Source organism: Peromyscus leucopus, chromosome 9 (genome assembly GCF_004664715.2).
Source record: "Peromyscus leucopus breed LL Stock chromosome 9, UCI_PerLeu_2.1, whole genome shotgun sequence".
Classification (NCBI taxonomy): domain Eukaryota; kingdom Metazoa; phylum Chordata; class Mammalia; order Rodentia; family Cricetidae; genus Peromyscus; species Peromyscus leucopus.
Genome location: NC_051070.1, coordinates 84,555,862 through 84,572,768, shown reverse-complemented (window position 1 = coordinate 84,572,768; position 16,907 = coordinate 84,555,862). Strand labels below are relative to the sequence as shown.

The 16,907-nt window shown below is 53.6% G+C and overlaps 1 protein-coding gene across 3 annotated transcripts in view; it reads right to left on the bottom strand.

The window, feature by feature from the left end:
- Positions 1-16,907, bottom strand: part of Zmiz1 (zinc finger MIZ-type containing 1) — a 203,617-nt gene that overhangs the window by 73,755 nt on the left and 112,955 nt on the right. For all 3 annotated transcript variants that reach the window (XM_028893569.2, XM_028893571.2, XM_028893570.2), the window contains exon 6: positions 13,515-13,620. In XM_028893569.2, the coding sequence (XP_028749402.1) occupies positions 13,515-13,620 (106 nt within the window). The remainder of the gene's footprint in view (positions 1-13,514; positions 13,621-16,907) is intronic.

Below are 16,907 nucleotides of genomic sequence, written 5' to 3'. Positions count from 1 at the left end.
CATCTGGGGCACATCTGAGAGGGGATCAGGACCACGAAGAAACTTGAGGGCACAGGACTATATGTTAGCTATGTTCCTTGCCTGGTGGTGGAGGCACACAGGAAGGGGCAGAGCTAAGTGGCAGTGGCACCCTAGGGTTGTGCCTTAGCCAGAGGAACAAGATGCGATGGTGACTCCAAGGTGGAACACAGCTGAGCCGGCAGGGCCAGGGCTGCAGAGAGTTGAGGTCCCTGGGGACAGGGAAAGACAAAGAAGATGAGGAGAGCCGGTGTGGGAGAGTGAGGGAGGGAAGAGGTAAAAAGGGAAATAGGGAATAAAAGAGGAAGCAGCATGGAGAGGAGGGAGGGAGTGAGGGAAGGAAAAGATGGGGATTACCCAGAAAGAAGCCTCAGGCCCCCAGGAAATGGAACCTCCCCTGGCAACCCCAACATCAGAGCAGCACACCCTCAGGATGCCATTGTCTGGTTCTGCCTTGACCTAGTCCCTCTCCAGCCATGTGACCCCGAGCATTGGACTTTACTCCTGTGACCCTCAGTTTCCTCGTCCAGCGAAGGGAAGCATTCCATCGGGAGCTGCTGTGGTGGGCGGCGGAGGGCTGGGCTTCCCCACCCCCACAACTGCCTTGTCCCCCTTTGGCTCCAAGCTAGCCTGGGTTAGCTTCCTGTCGGATGGCCAGCAGGAGCTTCTACATGCCCCCTACTCTATCCTGCCTGGGCCATGTGGCTCTTCTGACATTGTGCTCCTCCTAAGCATGTCCCAGTGTGTGAGCTCTTCGAGGGTGCAGACACTCTTGGGGCACACAGGTGCTCACGCTGCAGGGGTGAATTCAGCTTCTTTTCGGCAGAGCGTTTCTGCTGACTCTAATTACGAGGCAGTCCGAAAGAAAGGCAGGCTCCTGGTAATTCCTGTTTCCTGCCAGAGACAACAGTGTCTCTTCATTCCAAACAGGTGAGACTGGGTCCTCTGGAATTCCCTGCAAGGAGTCCAGGCCCTGGGCAGTGTTCCCCAGCTGGCCAGCCTCAACAAGCCTCCATGTTCTGAGGAAGGTAATGAGGCATCTGTTAATGAGAAGCCATTGGCCAGGGCTTTCCTGTTCTTCAGCAAAGGCCTGACATTAGCCAAGGTGGGCCTCCTTCCTTTCAGCCACCCACCTGGCCACCACCCTGTCCCCAGAGAGGGAATTATCACTATGCAGAGCTTCCCTGCAAAACACAAACACCTGGTTGCCTGGGCAGCACCTTGCCAGGGTGACAGGATCCAGATGGTCCCTCGAGAGATAGCGGGGTTGCCACGGAAACAGAATTGCTGCTGCTCTAGCTGAGAGACCTGGATTCTAGATGCACTGGACCCCAAGCTGAGAGAATTGAGGTGATTTTCATAGGGCTTTGCCAAGGCTTCCAACCTGGACCACAAAGCAAGAGTTTTTTTTTTTTTTTTTTTCGAGACAGGGTTTCTCTGTGTAGCTTTGCGCCTTTCGTGGGACTCACTTGGTAGCCCAGGCTGGCCTCGAACTCACAGAGATCCGCCTGCCTCTGCCTCCCGAGTGCTGGGATTAAAGGCGTGCGCCACCACCGCCTGGCCCAAAGCAAGAGTTTTTGATGCTACCTTCTGTGGCATACTTTTTCCTTAAAGTATGGGGCTGCAGAACAAGGCCAGGGTCAGAGGTCAGGGCTAGGCTGACCCTGAAGCCTGGGCTGGACCTTTACCCTAGGTTGTCCCCACTCTGGTTTCTCAATCTGAGCTGTAACTATCCTATGAGCAGCCCCGGCCCAGAAATCACTGGGACCCAATGGAGGTCACTGGAAAGTGTCCCCAGGCCAGTATCCTGGTCTCTGAGCACTCTGTGCATGCTGACTTGGGCAGCTCAACCTGGCCAAGAAGGCCAAGGTGTGCTTCCTGCTTCCTCCTTGACAGTGACTGATCCCAGGGAGGGAGGGTGAAGAGGTGGGACCAGGAAATAGGAGAGAGAGCACTTTGCCTGGAGTCAGCAGGCCAAGGCCACACCCTCTTCCTCACGGGCTTCTTCCTTTTGCTCTTCCACTATCCGGGACAACCTGTGCTGAGCCCCACCCCCAGCCACCCCTCCACCCCTTGCCTTGTTATCAGTGTGTCAGCTTCCCAAGTCCCTGCAGTGAGTTGACTGACTGTGACGACCAGCCCCAAGATTGATAAAACACCCAGCACAACGCCGCACAGAAACTCAAAAAATGTTCCTCTCCTTTCCAGTCCTGAGGTCTCGAGAGCATTACTGGGAACACCTGTTGAGACAGAGCTCTTGCCTAGGGCACAGATTGGGCACTGCTGGCCCTGTCCTGCCTTCCTCAGTCAGCTCTCTACTCTGCAACTTCTGGCCTCCCAAGCTGGGCTCAGCCTCCCTTCATGAGGGGGAGGAGATACATACTGCACTGCATGGAAACCACAGCCCAGGGCTTCTGGACTTGGGGACAGGAGTCCCCACCCCTGTGCCTGGTATTTAGCCCCTCCCCCTCCCCGCCCAGATGGGTGCAGCTAGCATGGCCCTTGCTTGCAACGGATGCAAACAGGTCCCTTGCCCTTCAGACCCCAGCTTCTGTGCTCCCACATGTATGCTACAGCATGCATACTCATGCTGTATGCTAGGCATCCCAGGAGACTGGATGCCAGTGTGTTGGGTAAAATTGCCAGCACACAGCCATCACCAGACACCAGGCTCTGTTCTAAGCTCAATCCTGTGATGCTGGCATTGTTAAGAGTCCCTTCACTCAGGTACATAAAAAGGCTGGTGACTTTTCCAAGGTCACACAGCTGGTAAGTAGGGGGCTGGGTGGCACTCGGAGCCAGGCAGGCTGCTTCTGACCCTGCATGTTTAACTGTTCCTCTTCTCTACGAACTATCAGCGGTTGCTAGAAAGAGTTCTCGGTGTCAGTTAGGGCCAGCCTCGGTTCTCTGCCCCTTACCATGGGTATCAAATGACCCCAGAGATGGATCCAAATCCCTGCCATGTATTTAAGACTGCCAAATGCAAGAAACTCAAGTCATCTGGGATAGCTCGAGTCATTAATATTTTTATTATTTATTATTCATTTATTTTGTGTAGACCAGGCTGGTCTTGACTTGGTGTCCTCCAACTGGCCTGTATTTTTCTGCGTATATGTGAGGGTTTGTGCATACATGCCATGGCGTGCATGTGGAGGTCAGAGGACAACTGAGAGCAACTGGTTTTCCTCAACTACCAGGGATGGAACTCAGGCTGAAAGCCTTGGTGACAAGATCCATCTTATCATACCACCACTGTTCCCTCTTCTTCTCCACCTCCTGCCTGTCCCTGAGGTGTGTGGTGTGTGTGTGTGTGTGTGTGTGTGTGTGTGTGTGTGTGTCTGTCTGTCTGTCTGTCTGTCTCTCTCCCCAGGGTCTCACTATGTAGCCCTGCTGGCCCGAAACTCTCTACATAGACCAAGCGGGCATCAAACTCAAAGATCTGCCTGCTTCTGATTGCTGAGTACTGGATTATGGTTGGTTGGTTGGTTTTTGTTTCTTTAAGACAGAGTCTCATTATGTAGCTCCGGCTGTCCTGGAACTCACTCTGTAGCCCAGGCTGGCCTTGAACTCACAGAAATCCACCTGCCTCTACTTCCTGAGAGCTGGGATCAAAGGTGTGTGCCATCAAGAGTGGCTGGGTTTTTATTTTTTTATTTTTATTTTTTTAAATTTCACGGTGTATGTGTATGATATGGGTGCATATATGTATGTACATGTTCGTATGTGAGTGAGTATGCATGCTGTAGCATACAAGTGGAGATCAGAGAACAACCTTGAGTGTCAGTCAGTCTTAGCCTTTCACCCAGTTTGAGAAATGGAATCACACACGTTTCCAGGGATATTCCTGTCTTGGCTTCCCCTCTTGCTCCAGAACACGGGGATTATAGACAGATGTTACTGCACTCATCTGGATGCGGTTCCAGAGATTAGAACTCAGGTTCTCCACGCTTCCTCAGTCAGTCACCTCCCCAGTTTTTGAGACAGGCTCTCATGCAAGCCAGGCTGGCCTCTGGTCTACGTTGCTGAGCCTGGCCTTGAACGCCTGATCCTTCCGCTTCTCTCAAGTGCTGGGATTACAGGAATGCACCACCACAGCCAGCAGACACTCTTGCTTGATTCACAACTCTGGCTCACAGTACTTGACCTTTCTAAACTTCAGCCTGTTCACCTACACCAGGCGATGGAAGCGGGAGGCTGGGGTCACGACAAGGGATGAGTGACGGCTACCCACTGATCTCAGGTTTGCTGTGTTATGGCGGAAAGGGGATATAAAGTAGATTTTCTCCTAATCCAGATGCCCTTTCCTGACCTGCCCTGGCTGTAAATCTAAACAGGCAAGATAGATAATAACTGCTGATTCTTGTCTGCTTCTATCAGGAGGTATTTACAAGGCTGCCGACTTGCAACCCTTGCTGAGAAAGTTTCCATGCCTACTTGCCCACTTCCTGCCAAGCCCTGGATCTACCTAACGTTCCTGTCCTGGAATCTCCTAGAATCCCTCCTCTTGGTAAGAATGCTAAGCCCATCTTAAGGCCAAGGTCCTGGGCTTACTTGACCCTCCTACCTGCTCCTTCCCTTTTGATGTTAATGGCTGTGGTTGGCTTTATCCAGCCATAACTCCTTGGGCTACCCTGGGGGCATCAGAGGGGACTGTTTCTTTGGCAGAACCTCTGTCCTGAAGGCACCTTTGTGTTGGGAAGCTGAATGCTGGTACAGAAAGGAGTCACCTGAATGGTGACAGTGCTTTTGGGTCTTCATCTCCAGAGTTGCTTTCTAGCTACTCAGGTCCCTCGCACGCTCCAGAGAAGCAAAGATGGCCTGGCTCTACCTCTGTCCCTGCTACCAGCAGAACCTCAGTTTCTTCCTTAAAGCCCGCCTTGGGGATTCATGGACCTGAAGACCGGTGATGAGCTGTGGTGGGTGTGGCGTTCCTGTCACCTCTCACCCACAGAACAGAAGCATTCATTTATTTCAAACCTCAAGAGCTTGGACTCTCTCTCTCTCTCTCTCTCTCTCTCTCTCTCTCTCTCTCTCTCTCTCTTCTCTCTCTCTGCACCTGCAGCCTATGCTTAGAGTGGGCTGGCACCCCATCATTCCTTTCCTGTTTGGCATTTGGCATTTTTTTGTGCTGAAAATCACCCAACATCCACTGCCCCTTTCTCCCTTTTGTGCCATTTCCCGGTGCAGAGGCCTTAGAAGGTAGGAGAACTTGAGGTTGGGTGGAACCAATGTCCAGTAAAATGCCATCATCTACAGGATGGCTTACATGGTCCCAAGTCCCCACGAGATGTCGTTCGACTAAGACTCAGGAGTGGCTTTCGTTATTTTGACAGTTTCTGAGTGTGGCAAGAGCGGCTAGCCAACAGTAGGTAGTGATGAATAGCTCTTCAGGTAGTGAAATAGAGTTCTTTTTCACAGTCCCCATGTAGAAGTCAAAAGAACAGAGCAAAACTCTCAGTAATGCAACCACATCTAACTGGACTGGAATCTGTCCAGGCGATGAGTGGGGATACAGGGGACAGTGGCATGCAAAGTTCTCATGGCAGGCATGGCAGAGGCCTTGCTCCCTGCTGTATGGCACACAGCGACCTAGGAGGTGGTTTTGCCCCCAGACAGAGCTTCCTGCATGTGAGAATGCTAAGTTGGAAGTTGACCCATCCCATCCTGCACCCCAGACAGCCCTCAACTAATGATAGGGGACAGTGAGCAAGTCCTTCTTCCCCCATGGCTCCCAGCTGGTGAGGGTGAGGGGTGAGTTCTCCTGCCTAATAGAGTTCCAGGCAGGCTGACCACCAGGAGCCCACAGCAGATACCATGCCTAACAGCCATACTCCACCGAGGTTTCTCCCTCCCACCCATGCTCCTATTTCTCTATCATGCTTTCTGGGACCCCCTCTGAAGAAGCAAAGTACAGTGGAATCTTCACTGTAGGATCTGCATTTGGGGGAACCCATGTCAGATACACGCTGTTCAGCAGGAAGCCTTTAGCAGCCTGGCCTCTCCTACCATATGCATCCTTGATCCTTACCCCTCTACTCACAGACCCCAGTGCTTGGACTCCCAGCTGAGAGGGCTTTGTTGCATCACTTGGAAGGATCACAGCCGGGGACACCTCCTACCGGAGTGGGTGGGTGCCCTCCTCTCTTTCCTAACCCTTTGGCCTCTTAGTTTGGATGGGTCGGGAAAGTAGACACCTGGCTGAGCCGCAGGCAGCCTTGGCCTTGCACAAGTCTCTGTGGCAGGGCGGGGAGCAATGAGCTAATTCTGCAGAGAGGCAGAGAGAATGGCCTCCTGACAAGAAGAGACCTGTCCCCTAGGGCTCTTGTGGCACCACTGTGGGGCTATCTGTGTAGGGAAACAGCTGAGCCATCCAGGAGTTGGTTCTGTTCTCACGACCCCCAACAACTCCAATGAACTCAGGAGACACTCACGAGAACACATAGGAAATAAAGGGAACGGTCGCACACCCACCCCTCCCTGTAGTAGATATAGTCTGTAGGTCAATATTTTGGGGCACTGCCTATGTTGTGGGCCTAGTGTACTCATGGGCAGTTTGTGTACCTGGCAGTGTGTGTGTGTGTGTGTGTGTGTGTGTGTGTGTGTGTGTGTGTGTGTGTGTTTCTAAATAAATAAATGCAATCTGCTCCGTCCATATAATGCTATGTGTTAGTGTGTTTTCAAGGCTGACCATTTAGTATTGGACAACCAATTGGTGTGCTCTTCCTTGGTGAAGCTGGTTGTTGTTCTTAAAAGGCTGATCTGATGGTGCCCTAGGCATTCCAACACAGCCCTTGTTTTCAGTGGCCACTGTGGCCATGGAGAACCTCAGCCCTTTCTTTCCCTGAGAGGGATGCTCTTCCCACATCGGCCTGCTTTCTGACGTGACTCTGACCCTTCTCCAGTGTGAACTTTCAATACCCTGGGGACTATCCTCCTGCCCTCCCTTCCCCGAAACTCCTTAGCCTGGGAATGCTGGGTCCACAAGTTTCTTCCCACTGTCCCTCTTTCCTGAAGAGCAGAACGAGGTCACCAGATCCCAGGCCACATCCCTCAGGGGGCTGGGAGTTGGGGGAACTGGGGCCATTGCCTCAGGACAACCTGTCTTCCTGGGTCACTCGTGGTCATTCAGGAGAAAGGATAGCTTCCTGGGACCCTAATGTGACCCTCCTACAAGTAAATTCTGTCACCAGCACTGGGAGCCATTGGGCTGGAGTCTGTCTGGCCCTCTCAGGGCCTCAGTTTCCTCCTCTGTAAATGGGTGTGGCCCAGTGACCTCTCCCATATAGCACTGAGCACATAGATTTTGGCCACTACACATATCTGATCGTTAGTCAGTTCCCAGGGGCTGGCAATAAAATCCAGAGCCATTTCCAAGGGGACCTGGCCTGGGACAGGCAGAAGGTCCTGTAGGAGGAAGGAAGCCAAGTCCTCCCCCACATCCCAGCTCTACGCAGAGAGTCCACGTGGGGGTGGGGGTGGTGTCCAGGAGGAAGTCTGTCCCTGGCCTTGAAAAGGTGCCCCAGCCTGCCAGCATTTCAAGGACAAGGCCTTGCCTTCCTGCTATCTCTGGGGGAGCTGGCAGCCGTTAACAAATCCCCTGCAATTTGCACCCACCAATCCTGCTTGCTCACTGGGCGGCCGCGAGCCGTTTTTCACGCGGAGCTGCACACAGCTTTGTCTTAGAGAGACAGCTCTGGCGGGTGTCCCTGAATGGGGCCATTTGTCCTCCATGCTGAAGGGAAGGCAACTGAGAGCTCTGTTGGGGTGGGCAGAGGCAGGGAGGGTGGAGAAAGGCTATGGGGGAGGGTGAAGGGAGAGATAGAAGAAGCCATGACACCATGAGACCGGGAGTGCGGCCCATCACGGAGGCGCCACAGAGCCACCGTGCAGTCAGGTGGGTGCAAGAAGGCTTATTTTCCCGAGACAGGAGGATGCTGGTCTTGACCTGCCTTCCCTGGTGTACAGAGTCCCGGGTGGTAGAAGTTGAAATGATCTGACTGGCTTTGGATGCCTGCAGCCCATCCCAGCCCCATGACAAATAAACTCCAGGGCTGCCACACAAGCTACTGTAGAAGTCCCCGTTTCAGCCCCGACCCCTGGACTGAGAGCTCCAGGGTGGGACCCAGTGTCTCCTAAGACCTTCCTCCACAGATCACAGGCAGAGAGAGGCAAGGCATGTCTCAATGCCTCTACTATGACCAGCCGACACCTCCCTTGGAGGCTACGGGCATGTCTCACATCAGGGAAACAGAGCCGACACATACATATTTGGGAACTGGAAGCCAGCAAGCTACATTGTTTCCATTCCTGTTTCGGGGCTTTGGCTGCTGCGCTGGAAGGTGTGAGGGTGTGCTTAGAACAGAGATCAGACACAGGCTTGTCTGCAGTGGCAGGCTGGGGGCAGGGTAGGGCAGTAGGTAGGCGTTTGGGCACAGCACGTGTCCCCAAGGGGGAACTTGTTAGACTGTATCCCTCTTGGGAATGCAGACCCATGGTTCCCATCCAAAGGAAGCGAGACATCTGCATGATGGTGCTACCCCACAAAGAGCAAAGGCAGACAGCTGACAGGCGTTTTCTAAAGCTACCTGGTAGTTCTGCTGTCACACCCAGTCCTGAGCAGCCTGGCTGTGTCCTCTGCCTGTCCCTAGGGAAGGTTATCTCTTCCCACTCTGACCATTCTTCTGCCTCTGTGGTCCCTTCTCCAAAAGCCTGCTGGTGCCTGTCAGAGTGGCCCTGGGTATCCTTGATGCCTCCCACGATAGCTGGGCTCCCACACTCCCATTATGCCAACAACACCCAAAAGAACCCACAGCCTTGGCTACGCCAGGGAGAAAGAAGCGTGGAAAGGAAAAGAGCAGGCATCCCCACCCCTGTCCCAGCCCCACTGTGCAGCCTCCTTTCCTCTGGTCCCTGGGCTGCTTACCTTCTGAGCTCCGACATTCTCTAGTGTGTTATTTCAACATGTGCTGGCTGCTCAGAGGGTCAGCTGAGGCTGCATAGACCTCTTCAAGCATGAACATCAGCAGAAGCACGCAGGGGACTCTTGGGGACCTCGGACATGGCGACTGTCTGCTACTCCCACCATGTAGCCAGAAGGCTGAACCACTCAGTGCCGAAGAGGCTGACATTTCAGTACAGCCTGCCAAGTGACTCCGGGCTGGCATGTGGTGGCGGAGGGGGCTGACGGGCATTGCTACAGTCTTGGAGGAGAGTCTGGGAGGTGTCAGGTGCTGGGGGCTGGGCAGGTGACCTTCTATGCTAGGAAAAGGTAGGGGGTGGGGGATGGGGTGCAGCTGGCCCCTCAGGAGCCTCAAGATGAGGATGCTGAGTGCATGTGCGCACGCGTGCTCCTGCTCCCGTGTGCGCAGAGGCTAAAGGCTGCAGCAGAACAAAGAGCTGGGGGTTGGGCATCAGAGGGCCCCACGTGGAGGCAGCTGCCTGGGCGGCTTGCTGTAGTGTCTGGGCCCTGCTCATGCTCTGCATTCCGTCTCTGTCTCTCTCTCTTGCTCATGCCATACAGTGCTGCCCCCAGGCCTGAGCCTGCTCACAGCCACCACCCTGCTCACAGCTACAGTCAGGCACACAGCCCCACTCTCCGCCAGCACTCTTGACAAAGCATCTCTCCTCGCAGCATGATCTCATTCCATGGCCTTCTCGAGCCCCAGCCTGGCCTCCTGACAGGAGAGACAGACGGCAGAAGGGTGGGAGAGGCGCCCACAGATGCAGCCAGTCACACACACACACACACACACACACACACACACACACACACACACACACACACGTGTGCGCACGCACACTGCTCAGCCATTCACAGTCACACAGTCACAGGCGTGCACCACCTCCAGAGCCCACACACAGCTGTGCACACTCACAGGTCTTCATGCACCCGAGATCCTCCCACATACACACTATAAACAGACTCATCAGATACATACATATCTACACACTCAACACAGTCAGACATACTAGGCATGAGCATACAGACAGATGGCAATGCAAACATACAGACCTAGACACACACAGTGTACACATGCATGACCCACTGTCACACAGAGAGAGAGAGAGATGCATACCATGTACACACCCACACATTCAGAAATACCAGGCATGCATACACAGGGAGATGGCCTTGAACACACTCACAGCAACACACACACACACACACACACACACACACACACACACACACACACTGCACACATGCACGATAGGCAACCTCACACCACACATAACTTCACATAAAGACATGCATTCCATCACAGCCACACACATGTATAGCCAGCCACATGGACCAAGTGTGGGGATAGAGTCTGAGACGAAAAGAAACCCACACAGGCACAGAGAACCAAGGAGGCTAGCTAGATCTGGTCAAGACTGGCAAGGAAGGGACAGACAGCAGAGGCCCCTGGGGAGGAAGGACAGAGACACTGGACAGGCAAGCTAGACAGAGCGGAGCCCGGGCAAGTGGGGAAGGGAGGGCAGCTGGGCTGCCACAGGCTCTGAGCACAGAGGGCCAGGACCAAGGCCTCTCGGGAGGCTTGGAGAAGCACACGCACCTGAAGGAAAAGTTCCATCTGATAATGGACCCACTCGTCCTCAGAGCCCAGGGCAGAAGGACGAGGTAGGTCAGGAGATGCGTTGGGGACAGGGACATGGAGGAGGATGGCTGGCAAGAAGCATCTACTGGTGCCCACGATGTCAGGCACCAGCTGGGGTCTCTTTCTTAGCCCACATGGAGGGAGCCCTGAGTTCCCAGAGGCAGCTATGCAGGAGGTGGGCAAACCTCTGACTGCACAGCTCGGAGGCAGGCGAGGTGGCTGAGAGACTCAGCCTGTGCCCAGGAAGCCCTTCATCCCTTGAAAGACACCAGTTGTTGCAGCCTCCTAAGACTGGCTTCCGCCCTCACAAGCAGGGGATGCCCTTCCTTCTTCGGGTCACACCTCGGAAAGGCAGTGAGTCAGGGCTCTTGGGTCTGACAGGCCTGAATCCCAATAAGGGACTCCACTTCTGCCAAGGCACAGCATGCTGTGTCACCAGTCGCCAAAGGAGAACACGGACACCAGCACCGGAAGAGGTGCTGTGAACTGTGACCTTGCCCTGTTGCTATGTAGACAAAAGAGAGCGAATCCCTGCTTCTGAAGTGATGACGTGGTACTCAGAGAGACCTGTGCCTAGTCAGAGTGCTTGGATTCTAGATGGGAGCAGAGGCCTGCTGGTCTAGGATCTGATCAGACCTGGGCTCAGCTCTGATGGAGCAGGCAATGCCCTCTGAGAAGGCTGGAGTCCTAGTCCCATCTGGATCATTTGTGAGCTGTGTGACTGCAGACAAGCCACAAGACCTCTCTGAACAGCATCCTTGCCCTCTCAAATGTAAATAGTATTCTGTGTCTCACAGAGCTGAGGTTTACAGCACTCCACAGACTACAGTATGAGCCAGCAGGAGAGGGGTTTAAGAGATCCAGGGGACAGGTTTACAAGGCCTGAGCCACCCGCACCCCCCCCCCCCCACACACACACTAAGAAGTAGCTCTGGCTTCCACAGCAGCCCATTCTCCCATTGGCCTTTTTCCTCTCTGCCGACATATTCTTTCTTGATTTTGCCTGACTTTGTTTATTTACTTATTTGCATGAGGGAGAAGCCTGCATGCTGGGTGTGCTGGTGAGTTTCCTGTCAACTCAACACAGCTGGGGTCATCTGGGGAGAGAGAACCTCACTTGAGAAAGTGCCTCCACCAAACTGGCATATAGGCAGGTCCGTGGGACACCTTCTTGACTAATGACTTATGTGGGAAGGCCCAGCTCACTGTGGGCGGTGCCATCCCCAGCCAGTGGTCCCGGATTGTATAAACAAATAAACAAACAAACAAACGGAGCAAGCCACGAGAAGCAACCCAACAAGCAGCTTTTGTTTCAGGTCCTGCCTCCAGGTTCCTGCCTTGAGTTTTGGCCTTGACTTCCCTTCCAGATGGGAGAGGGTTATCTGTAAGTGGAAATAAACCCTTTGCTCTCCAAGTTGCTTTTGATCGTGGTGGTTTATCACAATAGGAAGCAAGGACACCAGGCAAGCACTCTACGACTAGGCCATGCCCCGGTGGTCTCCCCAGAGATCTGCTGCTGGCCCGCGTGTCCACACCGACCCCTGCCCCATGCAATCTGTTCCCCGTGCTAGCAGACATGGCTGTCACAGACTTGAGATTTTTACCCACGTTCCCATGACTCTCAGGATAGAGAACACAACTTTGAAGACAAAGCCTATACGATTCAGCTGCCACTGACTCCACAAGTGCCCTCTGGCCCCGTGCTCTAGGTTTCAGAAGCACCATCCTTGTTTTAATTCTGACACAAAGCCCTGTTCCCCTGCCACTCAAGGCCCTTTGCACGGAAGGCCCCCTTCCCCCATGAAGGTGTCTGCCCCTGGTTTTGTCAGAATAGCCAACTCTTTCTCAACTTTGGGAAGCTTCCCTTGACCCAGCATGGTCTGCACTTCCCAATCTCTCCTAGACACGTCCTTCAGAGCGAGACACTCCAACTTGTGTGCACATCTGCACATGTGTGCACACCTGTGCGTGCATACCCCACATTATCATCATTTATCCACTCATTCTGAATCAATAAAGAATGTTAGTATCATCCCGACTAGGTACTTGACATGTTTCTAGAACTTACCATGGTCCCTGCAAGGCAAGTCTCAATATCATTCCTGCCTTTCCAAGAGATCAAACAGGTCTAGAGGTCATTCACTCAGCAAAGGCAAACGTCTGAATGTACCTGCTGCCTAAGCACATTTATGAGGCTGGTGGCAGATGCAAAAGTGGATCTTAAAAAAGAAAAAAAAATTGAGACGGGGTCCATTTTTTTTTTTTGCTCAAGTTGCCCCCAAATTCCAGTAACTGTGATGTGTTCCCCCAGGACAGAACGAAGGTCAGCACCTTCCCTGGCCTCTGTAAAATATGGGCTCATGAGCCATATGCTGTGGCCAAGTCTCAATAGACAATGTTATGCAGAAAAAGTTTTTAGAAATGCTAGACTGACAGGTTCATTTTTGTTTGCTTTAAATGGGTTTTGAATGAATGAGTGAATGAGTGAGTGAATGAATGAATGAATGGTGTGTAAGGGTCATTATGCATGTTAACTCTGTAGTATAGCTCCGTGACCAAGAAGACCTCTTCTGCTTCTATGAGCCTCGGTTTCTTCACTGGCGCAATTGGACAGATAACACAAGGCATATGTCAAACGCTCACTGCAGGGATCGAATGAGAAGATGCCCGGCCTACCTTCAGCACAGTGCCTATGCTGGGGTGTAGTATATCTGGGAACCTTTGGTAGCTCTGTGGTGGCCCTGTGCTGGGAGACACACTGAGCTGAGCCCCACCCGGAGGCCCTCAGAGCTGATGGCTCAGCCATTCATCCTCAGAGGCTTGCAACACCTCTAGACCAACCAAGGCTCTCTCCACCTTCCTGCTCCACCTGTGGAGCCCCAGATAGGTACTTACCAGCAGACTTGGGGGTGAACTTGTCTCGATTGGCAGCACACACGGCCAAGAGTCTGTAGCCCAGGTCCAGGTCAAAGCCTTGTTGGGCAGCCACGCGGCTAACCACCTGACAGCAGGGAAGAGGGAAATCCAGGGTGAGTTACCAGTTCATCAGAGCTCTGAGCCTCGGTAGGGACACATGCCCACTGCAAAATGAAGCAGGCGAAGCGGCCAGGCTACAGCAGAGGTCTAAGGCCAGGGGAGCTAGGATTCTAGTGGGTCTCTTTCAATGGCTTGGAATGATCACCTTCTAGCTAGCCGTTAGCTAGAGAGGTAATACCACCTTAGCCAGAATGGCCCCAGCTAGGTGCTAGGCATCACCCCGGGGGCTCCTCAACTTACCTTCCCAGGCCCAGGATGCTTCTTTCTCTTCAGGCCTTCCCCACCATACCTGAGCGTCTGCCCCTACCTCTGCAGGTGCTCACCGCCTCTGCTGTTCCCAGGCATCAGCACATCCTGGGGGTTTCCTGGAGATGCCCTGGATCCCTCACTACACTGCATCAACAGCCCTGAGAAACAGGGACTTGGGATTTACTGCTCTTCCCGTAGCTGGCAGGCAGGGTTGCCTAGTGTGCATTAACGGCTCCTGGGCCAGGTGGACCGGATGATCTACTTGGTTCTGTAGATCACCATACCTCAGCCTAGAAATGCAGAACCCTGTATCCTGGAGCTTAGCCTGGGGTCTGACTTAGCACCAAGCCCCGAGAGTAAGCCCTGAATCTTACCCATCTGGAGAGATGGGAGCCTTGGAGGGTGTTGTGTGGAACTGGGTTTCCCCAGGGTCCAAGGAGAGGCCCTGGAGGCTCTTGCCCATCTGACCATCCTAGGAAGACCTATCCCTGGGTGACCTGTTGCTTCCAGGTCTATACTCCCACCTCATTAACAGTGGCAGGACAATGCTTCCTTGTTTGAAAGGAAGCAACTTGGAGAATGAAGTCACGAAGGAGGGCAGCTGGGGAGGCCATGGCTGAGTCGGGAGGAGTCTTCCCAGACGCCCCTGCTGCTGAGGAAGGGAGACTCAGTCCTTAAGTCTGTGGGGGCCACCTACTTGGAGGCTTCAGGGCTGCAATGGGTTTAGCCTGGCATCCAGAGCCATCACAACAGCAAGGCACTTTTTCTGCCCACTTTGGGGAATTGCCACAAGGGCCCTAGAGCTGAAAGGGAAGAACCTTTCAACCACGCCTGTGAGGCCAGCTCCTTTCCCTTTCTCCCTCATCCTGTTCTTTCTTTCTTTGGGAGGGTGTCATTATGTAGCCCAGTCTGGCTTCCAACCTGGGATGCTTTTGAGCACTGCAGACATATCCCCACGCCTGACTCTCTCCTCATTTCAACTGAAGGGACCCAGAAGGCCAGATGGAGGGTCACAGAATCAGGGAGGAGCCAATGGCGCCCCCTTCCCCAGGACGACCAGTACCTGCTAGATCAGAGCTCTGGGCCCTTTGTCCCTTCTCTTGGGAACCCCCTGCAGGGCCAATGTCAGCCAGGATGGGGGCTCAGGGGTGGGGGGAGGCAGCTAATTTCACTTTGGGATGTTTGCTTAGCTTCTGATGCAAAAAGAATCCTTCCCTGCTCCCCAAGTCTCTTTCCCACGGACTCTCAGGCCTGTGTTTGTCCCTGAGTCTCTAGCCACCTAGGGTGGAGGCTCCTCACTGTCTTGGCCTGGATCCCTAACACAATCTGGGTCGTGGAGATTTTTCAAGGCAGGCACTCAGGGAAGTGGGGGAAGGTTCTCGACTTTCTGAGCTGCAGTTTAGATGTTGCAGTTCAGAAAGTCCAGAACCTTCCTCACTCCCCTGAGTGCCTTCTGGCACAACCTAGTGGGGCATAGGGAGCTCAGCTGTGGAGTCACTGCGTTTGAACCCGTGCAGGACGAAGGTTCTGCTGGGGGACTGTTGATGCCATTAGCAGTATACTGAGAACTTGGCTCCCAAAGGACAAGGGTGTAGTATGTGTGTGTGTGGTCCAGGTAGTCTGGCCAATGAAAGGTCAAAGCCACAGCTCCCTACCTCCAGGGAGGCCCCTGGGCTCTGGGTCAGGGAAGCAAGGCAAAGGTTTTGTGCCTGGCCGATACCGGCCAGTCTTGCTGCTCTGGTTTGGAAAAATGATTCTAGCTGAGTTGAGCAAGAGCGGCCTGGGGTCATGAGCAGGCTGTAAGGACTTCAGGCCGGTGAGCTGGTGGGTCTGCTATTGCCAAGTCTGGCTTGTAGAAGGGGCTGTGGGCTCAAGCTGTTTGTTGTTGTTGTTGTGAAAGAAGCTGAGACCCAGAAAGGGTTTTCCTTAAGCCCACACAGCACAGGTGACAGAACAAGCCCCAGCCGGTGACACTGGACAGTCTCACGTGCTGCCCGGCCCCCAAGAAAGTTTTACCAGGTAGGGTCCTGTGGCCACTGGTAAGGTGTGTCTCTCTGGGCAGCTTGTATCTCGGAGAGGCCTGCTGTACTCCAGCAAGAGTCCCTAGGCATGAAGACAAGCGGCTGCCCTACTAGACCGGACGCATGCTAAAACCCAGCTAGTGTGAGGCTGCCATTCTGCCAGGCCTGGCTGCTGCACATACCTAGACCTTGAGAGGGACACCTGGCAGGGGTGTTTAGTTTCAATACTTCAAAGGGTGAAAACACTGTCCCAGACACAGGGCCGGGAGGGTACTTGCTTAAGGGAGTATATGGTCCTGCTGTTGCAGCTGATGCTCTGAATCTGGGGTCTGCAGGTGCCCCTCGCCAGTCATCCCACATCACTCAAGTGACTACCTATTCCCTGGGCCTCAGTTACTTCCACCTGTGAGATGGGTACAAATCTCCCACGGCTGGTAGATTGGAATGAGTCCAGACAGGCCTCCAGGGCTCAGTTCAGGTGGCCTGTGGCCCAGAGCCTCACACTTAAATTGAACCTGGGCAGTTTAGAATTTAGTGGCAAAGAAACAAAAAGCAAAACAAAACAAAACAGAAACCACCACCACAACAACAACACCCCCTCCATGTCCATGTGTTGCCTGCAGCTGAGTGGTTTTTAATTTATATCTTCAAAGTAAGCCGGATCTGGAGGAATTTGGAGCCAGCTCTCAGAGGTCACCTAGGGAACTGTGTCAACCTGCAGGCTTAGCTGCCTTTGGCTAGGGAGGGACCCAAGCCTGTGGTCCAGTGGGGTGTGTGTGTGTGTGTGTGTATGTGTGTGCATGTGTGTGTGTGTTGGGGAGACCTTATCCTCCTTACCCTGTATTCATCTCCTCTTGCAGGCAGCACTGGGTGAGGATGGTGACCCACCCCCACCCCGCTTCCCTGCCTACCTGGAACATTCTTTATATATACCATGAAGATGGAGTCCCAGAAAAGAGACTGGATACCAAGGTCAACTTCT